The sequence below is a fragment of the Alexandromys fortis genome, unplaced genomic scaffold, assembly GCF_014885135.2.
Source record: "Alexandromys fortis isolate MF-2015 unplaced genomic scaffold, M_Fortis_MF-2015_v1.1 scaffold_235, whole genome shotgun sequence".
NCBI lineage: Eukaryota > Metazoa > Chordata > Mammalia > Rodentia > Cricetidae > Alexandromys > Alexandromys fortis.
Window position 1 is genome coordinate 191,203 of NW_026068114.1, and position 15,745 is coordinate 206,947.

General features: G+C 52.3%; 2 protein-coding genes across 3 annotated transcripts; one reads left to right on the forward strand and one right to left on the reverse strand.

The window, feature by feature from the left end:
• Positions 1–1,797: 1,797 nt before the first annotated feature.
• Positions 1,798–11,530, forward strand: Pias3 (protein inhibitor of activated STAT 3). Of its 2 annotated transcripts, none has more exons than XM_050124754.1 (14): positions 1,798–2,098; positions 4,774–5,191; positions 5,346–5,430; positions 5,595–5,645; positions 5,856–5,946; positions 6,861–6,995; positions 7,179–7,284; positions 7,764–7,837; positions 7,948–8,108; positions 9,073–9,206; positions 9,287–9,455; positions 9,600–9,733; positions 9,883–9,920; positions 10,372–11,530. In XM_050124754.1, the coding sequence occupies exons 2-14, from the start codon at positions 4,777–4,779 to the stop codon at positions 10,636–10,638; spliced, it is 1,860 nt and encodes a 619-aa protein (XP_049980711.1). In that variant the 5' UTR covers positions 1,798–2,098; positions 4,774–4,776; the 3' UTR covers positions 10,639–11,530. The 2 variants fall into 2 exon arrangements, with proteins under 2 accessions (XP_049980711.1, XP_049980710.1); XM_050124753.1 differs by lacking the exon at positions 1,798–2,098 and adding an exon at positions 2,602–2,760.
• Positions 11,531–11,669: 139 nt separating this feature from the next.
• On the reverse strand, positions 11,670–14,451 carry Nudt17 (nudix hydrolase 17). Its single transcript, XM_050124759.1, is given in 8 exon segments — positions 11,670–12,075; positions 12,452–12,554; positions 12,557–12,581; positions 12,698–12,796; positions 13,050–13,142; positions 13,258–13,283; positions 13,472–13,655; positions 13,809–14,451. Coding segments are annotated over 8 exon segments (879 nt in total). The 5' UTR covers positions 14,001–14,451; the 3' UTR covers positions 11,670–11,918.
• Positions 14,452–15,745: the final 1,294 nt, after the last annotated feature.

A 15,745-nucleotide genomic window follows, 5' to 3' on the forward strand; every position in this document is an offset into this window, starting at 1 on the left:
CATTCATACTGGAACAGAACTCAGGGTTCCAGGCACACTATCACTGAGCTAAACCTCTAACCCCAGTCTTTTCTTTCTTTCTTTCTTTCTTTCTTTCTTTCTTTCTTTCTTTCTTTTTCTTTCTTTCTTTCTTTCTTTCTTTCTTTCTTTTTTGGTTTTTCGAGACAGGGTTTCTCTGTGGCTTTGGAGCCTGTCCTGGAACTAGCTCTTGTAGACCAGGCTGGCCTCGAACTCACAGAGATCCGCCTGCCTCTGCCTCCCGAGTGCTGGGATTAAAGGCGTGCACCACCACCGCCCGGCTCTAACCCAGTCTTAATTTATCTTTTATTATTGTCATTTATATTTATCCTGGCGTGTGTGAGGTTGCATGATGACTTTTAGAAGTTAGTCCTCTCTCTTGACCAAGTGGAGAGAGTAGGTTCAGGTCAGCAGGCACCTTTACTGACTGAGCCGTCTTACTACACCCCCCCCATAGGGAGGGGGGAGAGGGGAAGGAAATTTCTTTATAGTTTTTTGTCAGTGAATATCTGATTTATACATTTACTTTTTATACCTATTCACCTGGTCTAGGATAAAAAGGGATATCAAGTTTAAGGGGAAACAAAAGAATAGGGATCATTGATGAGCTCAGGTGACCGTGCCAGGGGCTCAGCGGCACAGCCTTTGCCTGGCACGTACAAGGTGCCTGGCAAGTACAAGGTTCGGGGTTCCACCCCCAGAACAGACAAAAAACATCAGGGCCTGATTAAGACCCAGAAGCTGGAGACAGCAGATGGGACTTAGGGCCAAATACTTAGTCTCAGTTTAGCTTGAGGGGCCATCATCTCAGGCAGCAAGGATTACGGCGCTTCCAGGCCCAGCATTAGGAGAGGGTGCTCATTTCCCGAGGAACAAAATCCAGAAGTAATCAACTGTGGTCTATCGGGTACCTAGGGATACTGTTAGCACTGGAAGACTTGCAGCTTGGTCTAGTGCTCATGGGAAGGATTACACTGAAGGCTTAAACTAAATGGGATTATTCCTAGTATTTGTTAAAGCTTTTAATTTTTTGCATGCTCATTGTTTGTATAACAACTTGCCTCTGCTGTAGACTGAGCTTTTTTTTTTTAAGGTTTTAAGCCCCCAGCACCTAACAACCCCTGATTAGCACTTTAATACTCATCTCTCCCCTTGTCAAATATTTAATGGACAATGACATTATCCCGTAGGCCCCAAACGACTATAGATAGTATATGGCACACTTCCCTAAAGTAGTTACGTTTATGGAATAAAATTACTCATGCGGGGCGCGGTGGCCCAGGCGCAGATCTTTGTGAGTTCGAGGCCAGTCTGGTCTACAAGAGCTAGTTCCAGGATAAGTCCCCAAACTACAGAGAAACCCTGTGTCGAAAAACAAAAACAAAACAAAACGAAAAAAGAAAGAAAGAAAGAAAGAAAGAAAGAAATCAATTACTTTTTTTGGCCACCAAGTGAGTGGCCAGCTTGGTTGCGATAGGGCCCACTGAGGGAGGGGCAAAGCTTTGGAGGAGGGAGTGGGTATTTCAAAGGGGGGCAGAATTGTATGTGTACCTTCCCTGTGTTCGTTATGAACGACACCAAAATGGTGGGACCCCTAGTTACTGTGATCATATTTGGAGGTCGGGGATGAGAGGGCCATCTATCTGTAGGGTTTGAAATGTTTATTACCCATTGGTAGCCCAGGCTTCCCCCCTAGGCAGATGGAGACTTCATCCTAGGCCCTCTTTTAAAAATCAGGCTCCCAGTGCACACACTCTTGCCTCCCCGCCCAGCGCCGTCCTTACACTCGGCAAGGGATCACAGAATTACTGAGAGTCAAGAGTCTCCTCTCTCCTAAGCGCTCCCAGGAGTTAACAGCTCCCGCTCGGCGCTGGGCTCCGCCTCTCTCTCCTCTCCGAGGTCCTGGCGGGCTTCTCCTGGAGGGGGCGGCCTCAGCAGCCACGCTCGGCCGGGCGGAGCTCTGGCCCGGGCGGAGCTGCGGCTGCAGCGTCCAGCGGCCGGACCGAAGCCCGGCTGTGCAGCCTGCGGGAGCGGCGCGAGCCCCTTCCGCACCGGGGCCCACACCCCCGCGACTCTGCAGGTCAGTCTTTCCCTTCCGCACCCAACTTTGTTGCGGTCAAGCCTCGAGTCGGGTGGCGCCGGCAGCAGCTACGCTCGTAGTTGCTGTGGGTTCGGGGGAGGAGGAGAAGGATCGACAACACCCGTCTCTGACAGTTCTCAAGTCCCCAACTTCCCTAAAACGGGCCGGAGTGCATCACTCCCGGACTTGCCAGAACTCTGGGCTTTCGCTGGCTAAACTTGCAGCTCCGGGGGACTAGGGCTCCAACTTCGCCGCCCCTCCCCCATTTCTTGGAGCTCCGGCAGTTCCGGATACTTTTCCCTCCATCTTTCAAGTACCCGGGGCTCCCTAAAAGCCCGTCCCTCCGGGCCCGCCTCCTCTTCGTTACCCGCAGGGCCCGCGATCCCTGCGCCGCACACTGCCCGCGGGGTCACCGCGTCGCGGGCCGGCCGGAGACTCGCCGGGGCGGCGGGGCTGCGGAAGAAGTGGCGAGGCCGGCGGCGGTCCGAAGCCCGGCGGGCGGGGCCGGGAAGGGGAGGTGTAGGGGGCCGGACGGGGCGGAGCAGGCGGCCTTTGCGGCCGGCGCCGGGGCGGAGAGTTTGCGCCGGTCCCTGGGCCTGAGCTCCGGCTCGGGGCTGGGGCGCCTGCGATGTCTCAAGATGGCGGAGCTGGGCGAGTTAAAGGTACCTGCCCCCTCCCCCAGCCCCGTCAGGACTCGCTCGGCTGCGCGCCGAGGCGGGAAGGCGACCGGGCTGGGCGCCGCGGGCCGGGGTGGGCGCGGGCGACGTGTCAGGGCCGGGCTGCAGGGATGCGCGGGCAGCGGCGGGCGGGCGGGCAGAAGGGGCTGCGGCGGCACCCCGGGGGCGGGGCCGCGGGGCAGATGCAGGGGTGGGGCGGGGGGGGGGAGAGATGGCCACCGCTGGGGACCGAGGCACAGGGGGCGGGGACGTGGGCAGTGGCCGCTTTGCGGAGTAGGTGGTTGCAGGGTCGTGTCGGGCGACCGCCACCGAGAGCTGCTCCCGAGGCGTAGGGGCGAGTCCGTGAGGCCGAGGGATGGGCTCCGAGGCGAGGGCCGAAGGTTGCCGGGCTCCCGGGGACCTGCAGCTCAGGATGGAGGCTTTGGGGCTGCTGTTGGCATCTGAGCCCTGGGAAGTACCAGCTGGCAGCTGAGAAGCAGGGGGCGGGGCCGTATGGGAGTGTACTTCAAGGGATGGGGCAGGAGCATCCTGATGGCTGAGGAGGAGGAACCGGCTTGGTGAGGCGCTGTCCTTGGAGAGGTGGAGCAGTGTAAACCATAGGATGGAAAAATGAGTTAGAAAGCCGATGGAGAAATAAAAACAAGTAGGAGGAGCTAAGAATGGAGAAGGTTCTCCTTACGTTCCTGAAAAGGAGTCCGAGAGGAAAAGAACTTGGAGAGCTTCTGACCTGCCCCATGACTAAGTCTTCTAGGCATTCATAGAAGAGAGAGGTCTTGCCCCACCCCCTCCAGTCTTCAGGGAATCACTTGGGAGGACACCCCTCAGAACTTAGACCTTCATCGCCCATCTTCTGCCTTTGCCCCATTCTTGTGCTGGACAGCTACTGGGTCATCATCACCCTTTAAGAGCTTACTTCTAAGCCTGGCAGTGATGGTACACACACTAGGGAGGCAGAGGCAGGCAGATCTCTGTGAGTTCAAGGCCAGCCTGGTCTACAAAGTGAGTTCCAAGACAAGCAAGGTAAATAGAGAAATCCTGTCTCAAATAACCAAAACCAACCAACCAAAAATAAATAAGTAAATAAATAAATAAATAAACCTTGCTTCTGTGTCCGGGTCCATGGACACCAGTCTCATTCTCCTGGGGTCTCTGTTGAGAACTTTGCCCTGGTTTCCACCCCTGTGTGTATATATGCCATGTATGAGGGAGAGCAGCGAGGTTGTAGTCCTTGACAGATGGAGTAAGTCAGGCCAGTTACCTAGACTTGTGGATTCCCTTTCTCCCCCACAAGTTTTGGTAGCTTCCTTCTAGTAAAACAGGACTAGAGGAGTGTGGGTATGTAAATAATGTAAAAAGTTGTATGTGCGCCAGTCGGTGGTTGCGCACGCCTGCTTTAATCCCAGCACTTGGGAGTCTGAGGAAGGCGGATCTCTGTGAGTTCGAGGCCAGCCTGGTCTACAGAGCTAGTTCCAGGACAGGCACCAAAAACTACAGAGAAACCTTGTCTCAAAAAATCAAAAAAAAAAAAAAAGTTGTGTGTGTGTGTGTGTTTGCACATGCGAGCTTGTGTGCACAGGGGTGGAGTGGTGGTGATAAAGATGGAGTTTCAACTCTGATTTAAATCCCTTACCATAAAAGCTTCAATTCAGAGGTATGGGGAGAATAGAGGTGGATTGAGGTGAGTGGGAGGGATGAGCCCCGAGATATACAATCAGCTAGCCACCTGGCCTCTTTCTTCCTCCTGGGGCTTCCTGCCGAATCCTTCTCTTACAGTGTCCTATGCTTTTCCAGGAGGCTAGGAACACCCTGAGAGTCTGAGCCCTGGAGAGACTATAATCAGCTTAAGGGAATGTCTGCATTAGGGGTGGGGATGGGGCTAGGTAGTCCTCCTCCACTGTCTCTCCCCCCCCCCCGCCCCCCCCCCCCAGGAGCTCAGCGTCTGTCTTCAGCAGAATAGGCCTTTGGGACTGGGTATCATTTCTGGGCTCTTGTCTGCAGCACATGGTGATGAGTTTCCGAGTGTCTGAGCTCCAGGTGCTCCTTGGCTTCGCCGGCCGGAACAAGAGTGGACGGAAGCACGAGCTCCTGGCCAAGGCCCTGCACCTCCTCAAGTCCAGCTGTGCCCCCAGCGTCCAGATGAAGATCAAAGAGCTTTACCGACGCCGCTTTCCCCGGAAGAGCCTGGGGCCCTCTGATTTCCCGCTGCTGTCCTTGCCCCCTGGCGCCTCTCCTGTAGGCTCCCCCGGCTCTCTACCTCCCATACCTCCCTCCCTTCTAACTCCTGGCACCTTGCTGGGCCCTAAGCGGGAGGTGGACCTGCACCCTCCTCTGCCCCAGCCTGTGCACCCCGATGTCACCATGAAACCGCTGCCCTTCTATGAAGTCTATGGGGAGCTCATCCGGCCCACCACCCTCGGTAAGGTTGGCTGTGGTCCCTCAGTCCCTTTCTGGACTCTGGTTCCGGCTGCGTTTGTTTCTCCCCTCTGAGGTTTTAGTCTCAGCCGTCTGGGATGGGAGCAGGTGGCTTCTCAGGCCTGGGCTTGGGAGTGACTGTGTCTTTGTGTCCTCAGCGTCCACCTCCAGCCAGAGGTTTGAGGAAGCACACTTTACCTTTGCGCTCACCCCGCAGCAGGTGCAGCAGATCCTCACGTCCAGGTACATCTCTCCTGTCCCTGCCTCGGCTGTGGGGACTGTCCCCTGGCCTCTGCCTTTCTTCTCTGTTCTACTTTGTCTCTCATTCTTTTGCCTGTCTTCTGTCTGTGCCCTGGACATCTTTGTCCATCTCCACCCTCTGAACTGACGTTTCTTTCTTGTTGCAGGGAGGTTCTGCCGGGAGCCAAGTGCGATTATACTATACAGGTGCAGCTAAGGTGAGCTGCTGCTTAACAAGGACAGGCCCTAAATAGGGGGATGACATACTCCTCTCCTGGTCCTGCCCAGACCACACTGGCCCTGAGACTCTTAGCGATGCTGGGGGCTGCATATTATCTCTGACTTCTTTTTTCTAGAGTTCCCCGCTTCAGTGCTCAATCACCTCAGAAAACTGACACTTACCTGTTCATCCTGTCCTTTCCCACCAGGTTCTGTCTCTGTGAGACCAGCTGCCCGCAGGAGGACTATTTCCCCCCTAACCTCTTTGTCAAGGTTAATGGGAAACTCTGCCCCCTGCCGGTAGGTTAAGATTCTTCATTTTTTGTCAACAAACGTTAAGTAAAAACCTCTTGTGAAAAGATATGCTGAGCACAGTGCCTGCTATGTAGTAGTTGCTTAGTTTACTGGAAAAATCAATGTAATCTAGAGAGTATTAAAATGGGGCTGACTTGTAGGCAGACCATGCTTCTGTGGAAGGCCACACATCCAAGAGTATTTGGGCAACACAAACTCTACCTGATATGTCAATAAGGAGGGACTCAGAGTTGGGTGAGTACAGGAGTGGGTGGTTCTGGGAAGAATCAAGGATGGGAGTGAATAGGATTGGAATATGTGTGTGAAGTTCTCAAAGAATTAGTAAAAAGGGCTGGAGAGATGGCTCAGTGGTTAAGAGCACTGCCTGCTCCTCCAAAGGTCCTGAGTTCAATTCCCAGCAACCACATGGTGGCTCACAACCATCTGTAATGAGATCTGGCGCCCTCTTCAGGCATACATATAGACAGAATATTGTATACATAATAAATAAATAAATTAAAAAAAAGAATTCGTAAAAAATGAGTAAAATAAAGGAGGGCTGAATAACTCATGTCGGCCCCAGGCGAGGGGCACTGCTTTAACACACAAATTTAGAGAAGACTTCCAAGAGACTATGACAGCAGATGAAAGCGGAAGTGAGGACTGCCCTGTTGTTCCCTGGGACCCAGTGTTTGGAGTTCCTGGCTCCTTGGTTAACAAATAAGCTCCTCCCCCCCGGAAGTGAACCTCTCACCCCGCCCTGTGTAAGGCCCACGTTTCAGCATCGCCACCGCAGCGTGGATCCGGACTCCGTTGCTCCTGAGCGAGCTGGCCTCCCTCCAGAGTAATCTGAGACAGAGTTTCTGAGAGTTGAACCCCTTCCCAGCACTCTGTCTCTAACAAGTCCCTCCCTTCCTCAGGGTTACCTCCCCCCAACCAAGAATGGAGCTGAGCCCAAGAGGCCCAGCCGTCCAATCAACATCACATCCCTGGCTCGGCTCTCAGCCACGGTTCCCAACACCATTGTGGTTAATTGGTCATCTGAGTTTGGACGGGTGAGCATAGCCAGAAGGCCTGCAGAGGCTGCAGGGGAGACTTCTAGTTTGGGGTTGGGGATCCATCTTGCTCTTCATGGGCCTCTGCTTAAGGCCACCATCTCTGGTCCTCGTGAGACAGAGCCTGTGGGGAAGGGGAGGCAGGAAGCAGCAGCTAACTCCCCCTCCCCCTCCCCCAAGTAGAATTACTCCTTGTCTGTGTACCTGGTGAGGCAGCTGACTGCAGGGACCCTTCTACAGAAACTCAGAGCGAAGGGCATCCGGAATCCAGACCATTCCCGGGCACTGAGTGAGTACCAGCCTTTTCCTCTGCCCTCCAGACTTTATCACAAGCTGGTGATCTCTGGCTTTCTCTCTCTCACTCTCCCCAAAGCTTCTCCTCAGTCTCTGCGGGTGAGGAATTAGATCCTCCAGCAACGCAAATAGCTTTGCATTCCCAGTCATACAACTCTTCTGCATCTCCAAGACCCCAGGGCCACCCCTACTAAGATACAGTTTTCTGTACTGAAAAGCCCTGAAGTTCATTCAACCTAATCCTCAGGCGATGCTTCCCTTCCGTCTAGATCATCCCAAACATAGCCTACATTTCCCCTTGCAGTGGCTAAAGATCTTCAGGTACGGAGAATTCTCTTCTCCACACCCAGCCTTCTAGATCTAGATCCGCTCCTGTCCTGTGCCATGGGCCCCCAAAGACAATGTTCGGCGGCCTCTCTGCTTCCAGGCTGCTTCCAGCCTCGCTGACCCCATGGCTCTGGCCTCTTGTTTCAGTCAAGGAGAAACTGACTGCTGACCCTGACAGTGAGGTGGCTACTACGAGTCTCCGGGTGTCACTCATGTGCCCGGTGGGTACAGGGGACGAAAGGAAGTGGGAGGGGGGTTGGGTCACAGTCTGAAAGGGGGTTCCTAAGGATACTAGAGCCAAGTTTTCTCGCCTGACCTCTGCTCTCATCAGCTAGGAAAGATGCGCCTGACTGTCCCATGCCGCGCCCTTACCTGTGCCCACCTGCAAAGCTTCGATGCCGCCCTTTATCTACAGATGAATGAGAAGAAGCCAACCTGGACATGTCCTGTGTGCGATAAGAAGGCTCCCTATGAATCCCTTATTATCGACGGGTAGGGCTTCGCTGCTTCCCCCTCTCCTAGGACAGTCGCTTAGGGGCCCCCCTCTTTATGGCTTCCTTACTCCCAGCTCTCACCCTCATCTCCTTCAGTCATCCATGTGTGAGTGACATGAAGGACTTAGGGAAGACATCATGCTCAGCATTTTCTCAGTCCTCATAACAGCCCACAGCATGATGCCGCCCTTCCAGAGGATAGACCTGGAAGGTCACATTAGCAAGTGGCAGAGTAAATGGTGAATTGTCCCGATATACTGCCGATAACAGCTACCTGAGCTTCCCACTGTGCTTAGTAAGTCACAAGTCACATGCATGCCTTTTCATTTTTGCTGTTACAAATGGCATTTATTAGGTTGGCATAAGAAGGTTTTTTTTCTTTTTTAAGTGCATGCCCTGACACTTTTATTTTATTTTATTTTATTTTTTTAAAGATTTATTTATTAAGTATACAGTGTTCTTTCTGCATGTCCTGCGGGCCAGAAGAGGGCCTCAGATCTCATTAAGTAGTCTTAATCTCCTTGTACAGCCTCCATTAGGGCTCTCACATTGTCTTTTGAGAAGGTTAAGCCTGCACCTAAAATTTAGGAAGTTTGCCGGACCTGGTGGCACGTGCCTGAGTTTAATCCCAGCACTTAGGGAGTAGAAACAGATGGATCTCTGAGTTCAAGGCCAGCCTGGTCTACAGAGTGAGTTCCAGGACAGCCAGTGCTACATAGAGAAACCCTGTCTTTTGCATACTGGCCCCTACAATGCTAGGGATCAAACTTAGGGCCTGCATGCTAAGCAAGTCTCTGTTATTAAGCTACAGCCCCAGCCTGTGCTTTACTGCTGTTCCAGCAACGACTCAGAGAGAGAGGTCCAGTAAGGCGCGTAGTACAGATGAGGACATTACGGTACAGGAAATGAGTCTCAGAACACTGACTGGTGTCCCAGTGAATTCCCATGTCCTCCTCCCCTAGTTTATTCATGGAAATTCTTAATTCCTGTTCGGATTGTGATGAGATCCAGTTCATGGAAGATGGATCCTGGTGTCCAATGAAACCTAAGAAGGAGGCATCTGAGGTTTGCCCCCCGCCAGGGTATGGGCTGGATGGTGAGTGACCCCCTGCTCCCCAATTGAGCTAGATCACGGATGGCCCTTTTTCTGAGACACAGTCTTCTTAACCACCCCAGGCCTCCAGTATAGCCCAGTCCAGGAGGGGAATCCATCAGAGAATAAGAAGAGAGTTGAAGTTATTGACTTGACAATGGAAAGCTCCTCAGATGAGGAAGATCTGCCCCCGACCAAGAAGCACTGTCCTGTCACCTCTGCCGCCATCCCCGCCCTTCCTGGAGGCAAAGGGTATGAGGAAAGGCGAGGGGACTGGAGGACAGAACTGCTATCTGCTCATAGGCAGGCCTTGGGACAGGGAAGGGAGGATGGACCGGGACCGGACCGTGGGTAACTGTACTTGGCTAGCTTCTCCAGCTCCTTCCCTTCCCTCAGAGTCCTGACATCTGGTCACCAGCCATCTTCGGTGCTGCGGAGCCCTGCGATGGGGACCCTGGGCAGTGATTTCCTGTCCAGCCTCCCACTACATGAGTACCCACCTGCCTTCCCACTGGGGGCTGATATCCAAGGTATAACACACATCCTAAGTGGGTGGGTGGGGTCCCGCCCTGTTACACCCTCTCTAGACCTGTTTCTCTGCGGAGCTTGGGTAGGGGGATGTTTTCTTGTGGTGAAGGAGTTAGAAGGGGGTTGATTGTGATTTTTCCTTTTCCACCAGGTTTAGATTTATTTTCTTTTCTTCAGACTGAGAGTCAGGTAAGTAGTCAGACCTCAGAAGATTCCTTTCTCGATGCTGAGGGCATTGTCTTTCCCTGCCCAGTTTCCCTAGGGATTTCCAAATGCTTTCCTGTGGGAGGAGAGCGTAGCAGCTTATCTCCCTATTCCCACTGGCACTGCGTGTTCACACCTGTGCCTTCCTGGCTCCGCCATGCAGTTCTCTCTCTGCCTACTCACCCCTGCATGTACGTAGAGCCTTTCCTAGTGGGTGTCCCACACATTGCCGACACCCACGAGGCCAAGAACTGGGTATCCGGAGGCAAGGCACGGGGGAACGGTCTGGGGAAGTAGGGCAGAGTTGGCGAGGTCCCCCTCTTTTCTTCTCAAGAATGCCTTGAGATCATGAGGGTTGGTACCCACAAAACAGTTCCCGGATGAGTGCTGGGAGGTGGCAGGCAAGGGAAACAGCAGCTGTGCTCTTTATCCCCAGCACTATGGCCCTTCCGTCATCACCTCGCTAGATGAACAGGACACCCTCGGCCACTTCTTCCAGTACCGGGGAACCCCTTCCCACTTCCTGGGCCCACTGGCCCCCACACTGGGGAGCTCTCACCGCAGCACCACTCCAGCGCCCCCTCCTGGCCGTGTCAGCAGCATTGTGGCTCCCGGGAGTTCCTTGAGGGAAGGGCACGGTGGACCCTTGCCTTCAGGTCCCTCTTTGACTGGCTGTCGGTCAGATGTCATTTCCTTGGATTGAGTTACTTGGATTACGAAACCTTCTCTGCCCCCCAGCACTGAGCAGGTGTGCTGTGGGTTCCCAACCCCTGGCTACCCTGATCCCTCAGGGGTCTTTGGCCAGAGGCCAGACCAGGCCTTCAAGGATACCTACTTTTGGTCTTATCTCTGCTTAATAAGGCCGGTACTCAAAGGGTTAACATTTAACCTGTTTTAAAGGGTGTTGGGGTCTGTTTTTGGAAGTATTTTGATGGTTGCACATTCCTTTGGGTGTGGTGACCTAGGCAGTGGGAGGCAGATGGAGAGAGAGGAGCTGAAGGAAGAGGGGGATCCTCAGCCTTTACCAGGTCTACGGCCTCTTGGGGAAAAGGCACTTTGCTGGCCCGCAGGACGCCTTCCCTTCCCAAACTTGTCTGTCTGTCCTTTTCATGTCCGTTCTGTTCTCTTTGGTCACACCGGTGACAGGCAGATCTGAGACATGAGGCTTCAGAGAAGGACAGAGAACTCTATTTGGGGTTGCAGATTTCTTTTTTGTACATAAATAAGAAAACCCAAAATTATCCAAAGATGACACTCCTGCCTTCTACTTCCCAGTCTGACTTGAGGAGGAAACAAGGCCTTAGTTGCGATGCCCAGGGCCTCGGACCTGCCTACTACCTGGGTCTCTCTATTTATATATTTAAGTTCACAGTGTTTCTTATGCTAAACAACCAAGGGCCTACACTTCTAGTGACCTGTGGTCAGGCCTAGATCATTCTGCACCTTTTGTGGGACGTGGGGGCTCTGTGTTCTCCTTCCCAGTACTCAGGCCCTTGTAGGGTCAAGGCCCTATGTTGTGATTTTACTTTCTGTTCCCAGAGGTGTAGCAGGGTTCTTGCCTACAATAAAGGTTGTGAATGTTCTGTGATTTCGTATCTCAATTTCCAGGCCCCTGGTTTGTGGGGAAGAGGGTCCATGCTCCGTCTTTTCACTTTTAGAAGACGTTTAAAAATTTTTATTACTGCGTATTTGGGCATATGTGCCTTTGCTTGGCATGTGGACAGTAGGGGACAGCTTTTTGGAGTAGGAGCCCTCCTGCCACCAGAAGGAGATTCTAGGCACTGAACTCGGGTCTCAGGTTTTTACAGCGGAAGCGTGTAGATCCAGCATCTCACAGACCCCCAATCCTTCCTCTGCTGGTCCGGCTCCATGTAAACACTTTTACCTGCAGGGAGCAGAGGCGTTCACAGCAAGCGCTCGGGGTCAGTAAGCACTAGACCACCCCAGGCCAGTGCTGTGGGGCCCTCAAGTCATTCCTTACCTTCAGCTGCCCAGATGTTGCAGCCAGAGCCTGAGAGCAAACTTGGTTCCAGCGCTGACCCGCTCTTTGTCCTCCACTGAGGTCGGGGTTGTCCGCAGGAGTGTGGACATGGGCAGGACCAGAGGCTGGGTTCCTCCATCGTCCTTCAGTTCGGTTGCACTGGAGAATGACAGTTCTGTCTAGGTTGTGCCTTGTAACTAGCTTACAATGAACTTTGGTATGTTGGGCCATTTAATCCTCCCAGCTGTTACATAAGGCAAACGAGTGTTAGCCTCATGTAGCAGAAGTTAAGTGACTCTCCTATAGGAGAGTAGGGGCTCAGACCAAGGGCTTCAGCGCTAGTCAGCTGAACCCTTAACATTTGGTGGACCCTTAACATTTGGAGTCTTTGATCTCAGGTGGTCTTTTAATTTTCAGTAGACCAACTCGCTTCCTAAATCTCTTCCACATGCTACATGCAACTCCAAACTGCAATCTCCCCCATGTATGCATATGCATGTATGTTGTATGCCAATAGCTAAAGTAAAATTCTTACCAGAGAGAGGATGGTAGGGTCTGGAGAAGTCTGGGGGTCTCAGTGCCATCTTCTGTGGCGGCCACAGCTGTCGCTACATCTGGCCCCAGCCACATGAAGGCACCTCCTTTGGATTTATTTGGATCCGGGCCTGGGGTTAGACTATTGATCCATCACTTAGGAGAAGGCAGAAGACAAACCAGGGGCAAGGGCAGCCTGTAGCTTGTTATCTCCCCGTGTCTGGAGTCCCAGTCAGAAGCAGCCTACCTGGAGCAGCTGCTGTGACTCCCGGGAGATCACGAGAACATAGAGAATGAGGTGATGGTATTTGGGGAAACCCCAGCTCAGCCTAGGAGGGTAGGCAGACTAAAACAAAACAAAGCAACACCAAGGTAGCATGTGGAAAGAATTCCTATTTTTGAAACTTTGTAAGTAGAGCTTTAGGAAGACAAAATGCTGGCCCTGCGCCCATGGAGTGGGTGATAGGTAACAGGTAAGAGGGACGCAGGTGAGAGCTCTGGTTTGGGTAACCCACACTATCCACGTTTCTTTTCCCCAGTGGCCAAGGCAGATAAGGGTTGTTCTGTGGGCTTTAGGGGTCGTTGAAAGTCTGTCTCACCTCCCACAACCCCAGGAGGACACAAGAGACCTGGGCCAGGGGCAGCTGAAGCCCACACTCTTCCTGCAGCTCTCGAAGGCCACACTCCAGGACCTGGGAGTCAAAGGGAGCAGGTCAGGATGTCCAGAGTGTAACCCCCTTTGTCCCTCAGCCCACACCCAAGGTGACCCCATTCTTAGGTCTCTTGGTTGGGTCGGCAGACTGGTACCTCCTCCTCAAGTTCCATGTGGCCACCTGCAAGAAGAACGGACCCAATAGTGAACGGTGGTTGTCTCCACCAGGGAGCCCATCCTCCAGAGGGCAGAGGAAGTTTGTGGCTGTGGACACAGACCTTGGGCAACCACTGTACAGGACTGACTACCCAGTAGCAATGTGGAGGGAAAGGACACCATCTTCCATGGCATCTGTTCCTAGGTGCTCACCTGGAGGGACCCAGACGTTGGGGAAAATGCGGAGAGTGCATGTCCTTCGGGTCAACAAGACAGTCTGGTCACTGGACTGAAGAATAACGGCCACACCCACATCCACACCTCTATCTGTGGGCAGCTCGGTCCTGGAGCCCCCAGGCTTCTGGTCCAGAGCCACAAAAGGGCAGAAAGGGGGTCTCTGACAAGAGGGGGTTGATCGGGCTAAGGCTTTGAAGCGGGGTGGGACTTTCGGAAATTGGAGGTGCCCGCGGTGAGAGCTGGCCCGTCGCCCCCAGACCGCTCCTCAATCCACTCTCACTTTCCCTGCCGACTCCCGACTCCCTGACCAGACCTGGATTGGAAGTCTCTCCGAGGCGCCGGGGAATGAATGGCTGGAAAGGACAAGCTGTCCTCGCTCCAAGCTGCAGAGCGTGCGCCACGGCCCGGGGCCCTGTCCGGCGCCCAGGAGGCCACACACACTCTGCGTGAAGTTCACTGACTCTAGGCGTCCGGCCAGGCGCAGCAGTAACCGTGCCGCAGCCATCGCGCTGCTCTGGTCGCCGCTTGCCTGGCGCCCCCTGGTGGCCCAGCGCCGTGAGTCGTGCAGCTTCCGGTGTGCCTGCCCTGCAAACCAGATTTTCCAGACCAGCTGGGAAATTTAGGCACAATTTTTGGGGGCAATCCCTGTGTGTGATGCTCATATTCTCATTTCCTCTTGAGTTCCCTCTGACTTCTCTGTTTGGTACAATAATCCCCAGGTTGAATGATTTCTGGACAGGTGTGTTATTCCCCTCCAGTCCTAGGCTGAACTTAACCCCCACACACATCAGCAAGTAAGTGGTTTAAATTAGTCACTCTCCACATGAGACGCCTAACAATTTCTTAAAAATGTAAAGCAGGGTCTCATGATACCCAAGCTAGCCTCAATCTTGTGTAGCTAAAACAGATGTTGGCCTTCTGACTAGCTGTTTGTGCAGTTCCGAGGATCAAACCCAGGGCTTCCGGCATTACTATGCTTAATAAGTGATGGTGACTAGCTTGAAGGCAGAGACAATCTTTTATCATATATATATGTATATATATATATACACACACACATATATATATAGTCACTTTTATTTTTGTCAATATGGGGTAGGGTGGGCATGTACTTGTGGAGGTCAGAGAAGCTGGTTCTCTCCTTCATGAGAGTCCATGAAAACCTCAGGTTGTGACTGTCTGGTTGGAATCAAGCCTACTCCATGAGATGGAACCCATGCCTGACACTTCCTGGGATAGCCAAAAACCTGAGACTAGATAGGCCATGGACCTAGGGGAAACCCAAACACTACTGTCTGCTAAAGGAAGGTGGCAATGAAATGACTCCTAATGACATAGTGCCATACGCTTGGGCTCGTGCCTCGCTCAGCCGTCATCACAGAAGCTTCCTCCTGCAGGAGACGGGAACAGACAGAGACCCACAAATGGGCAATGTGCAGAGAGTGACGGGTCTTAGAGCATCTGGTCCTACGTGGGATGTCTTCATCAAACCCTGTCCTCATGGCTCAGAGAACTCTGTGGAAGACAAGGTGGAAAGATCACAAGAGCCAGGGTGGGTGAGGACACCAAGGAAACAAGGCCTTCTAGGCACAACAGGAATGGTTTCATGTGTGTTCATAAAACAGAGATCATGTTTCATGAGTGTGAATGGTCCAAGTCTAACCCAGATGGGGTCCCAGCACTGAGAGGGGAAGTAGACACATACTGTACCCCTAACCCAGAAGCTATTACAATGGATAACTTCTTGTAAAGGAAAACAGCTTTCTCCATCAGACTCTCACTGGGTAGACAAACCACACTTAAGGGCAGGCCCAGTATATGGTCAACACAAATCAAACTCAATGGTATTTTTGGAGGTTTTTTCTATTTCTTTTCTTTTTCATAATGCTTTTTCCCTTACAGATTTCTTGTTTATATATTATGATTTCTGTTTTGTTTTTATGGGTTTTCTATGTGCGTCTTAACACCTGTGCTTCTTTTGTTCTTTGACTTTTGTTGTTGTCTTGTCCTATTCTGGTTTGTTTTTATTTAATCTTATTTTTATTATTTTTAGATGCCTGTTTTCTAATAAGAGTGTGGATTTGGGTTGGTAGGGAAGTGGGGACGATCTGGGAGGAGTTGGCTCATCTTTATCTATCTATCTATCTATCTATCTATCTATCATCTATCTATCTATCTATCTATCTATCTATCTATCTATCTATCATCTATCTATCTATCTATCTATCTATCTATCTATCTATCATCTAT

Excerpts from the sequence above, each read along its gene's own strand:
- Pias3 (XM_050124753.1), top strand. The coding sequence starts at position 2,737 with ATGGCGGAGCTGGGCGAGTTAAAG. Across the intron at positions 5,431-5,594 it reads CAGCAGATCCTCACGTCCAG|GGAGGTTCTGCCGGGAGCCA; the intron begins GTACATCTCTCC and ends TTCTTGTTGCAG. Across the intron at positions 6,996-7,178 it reads GGTCATCTGAGTTTGGACGG|AATTACTCCTTGTCTGTGTA; the intron begins GTGAGCATAGCC and ends TCCCCCAAGTAG.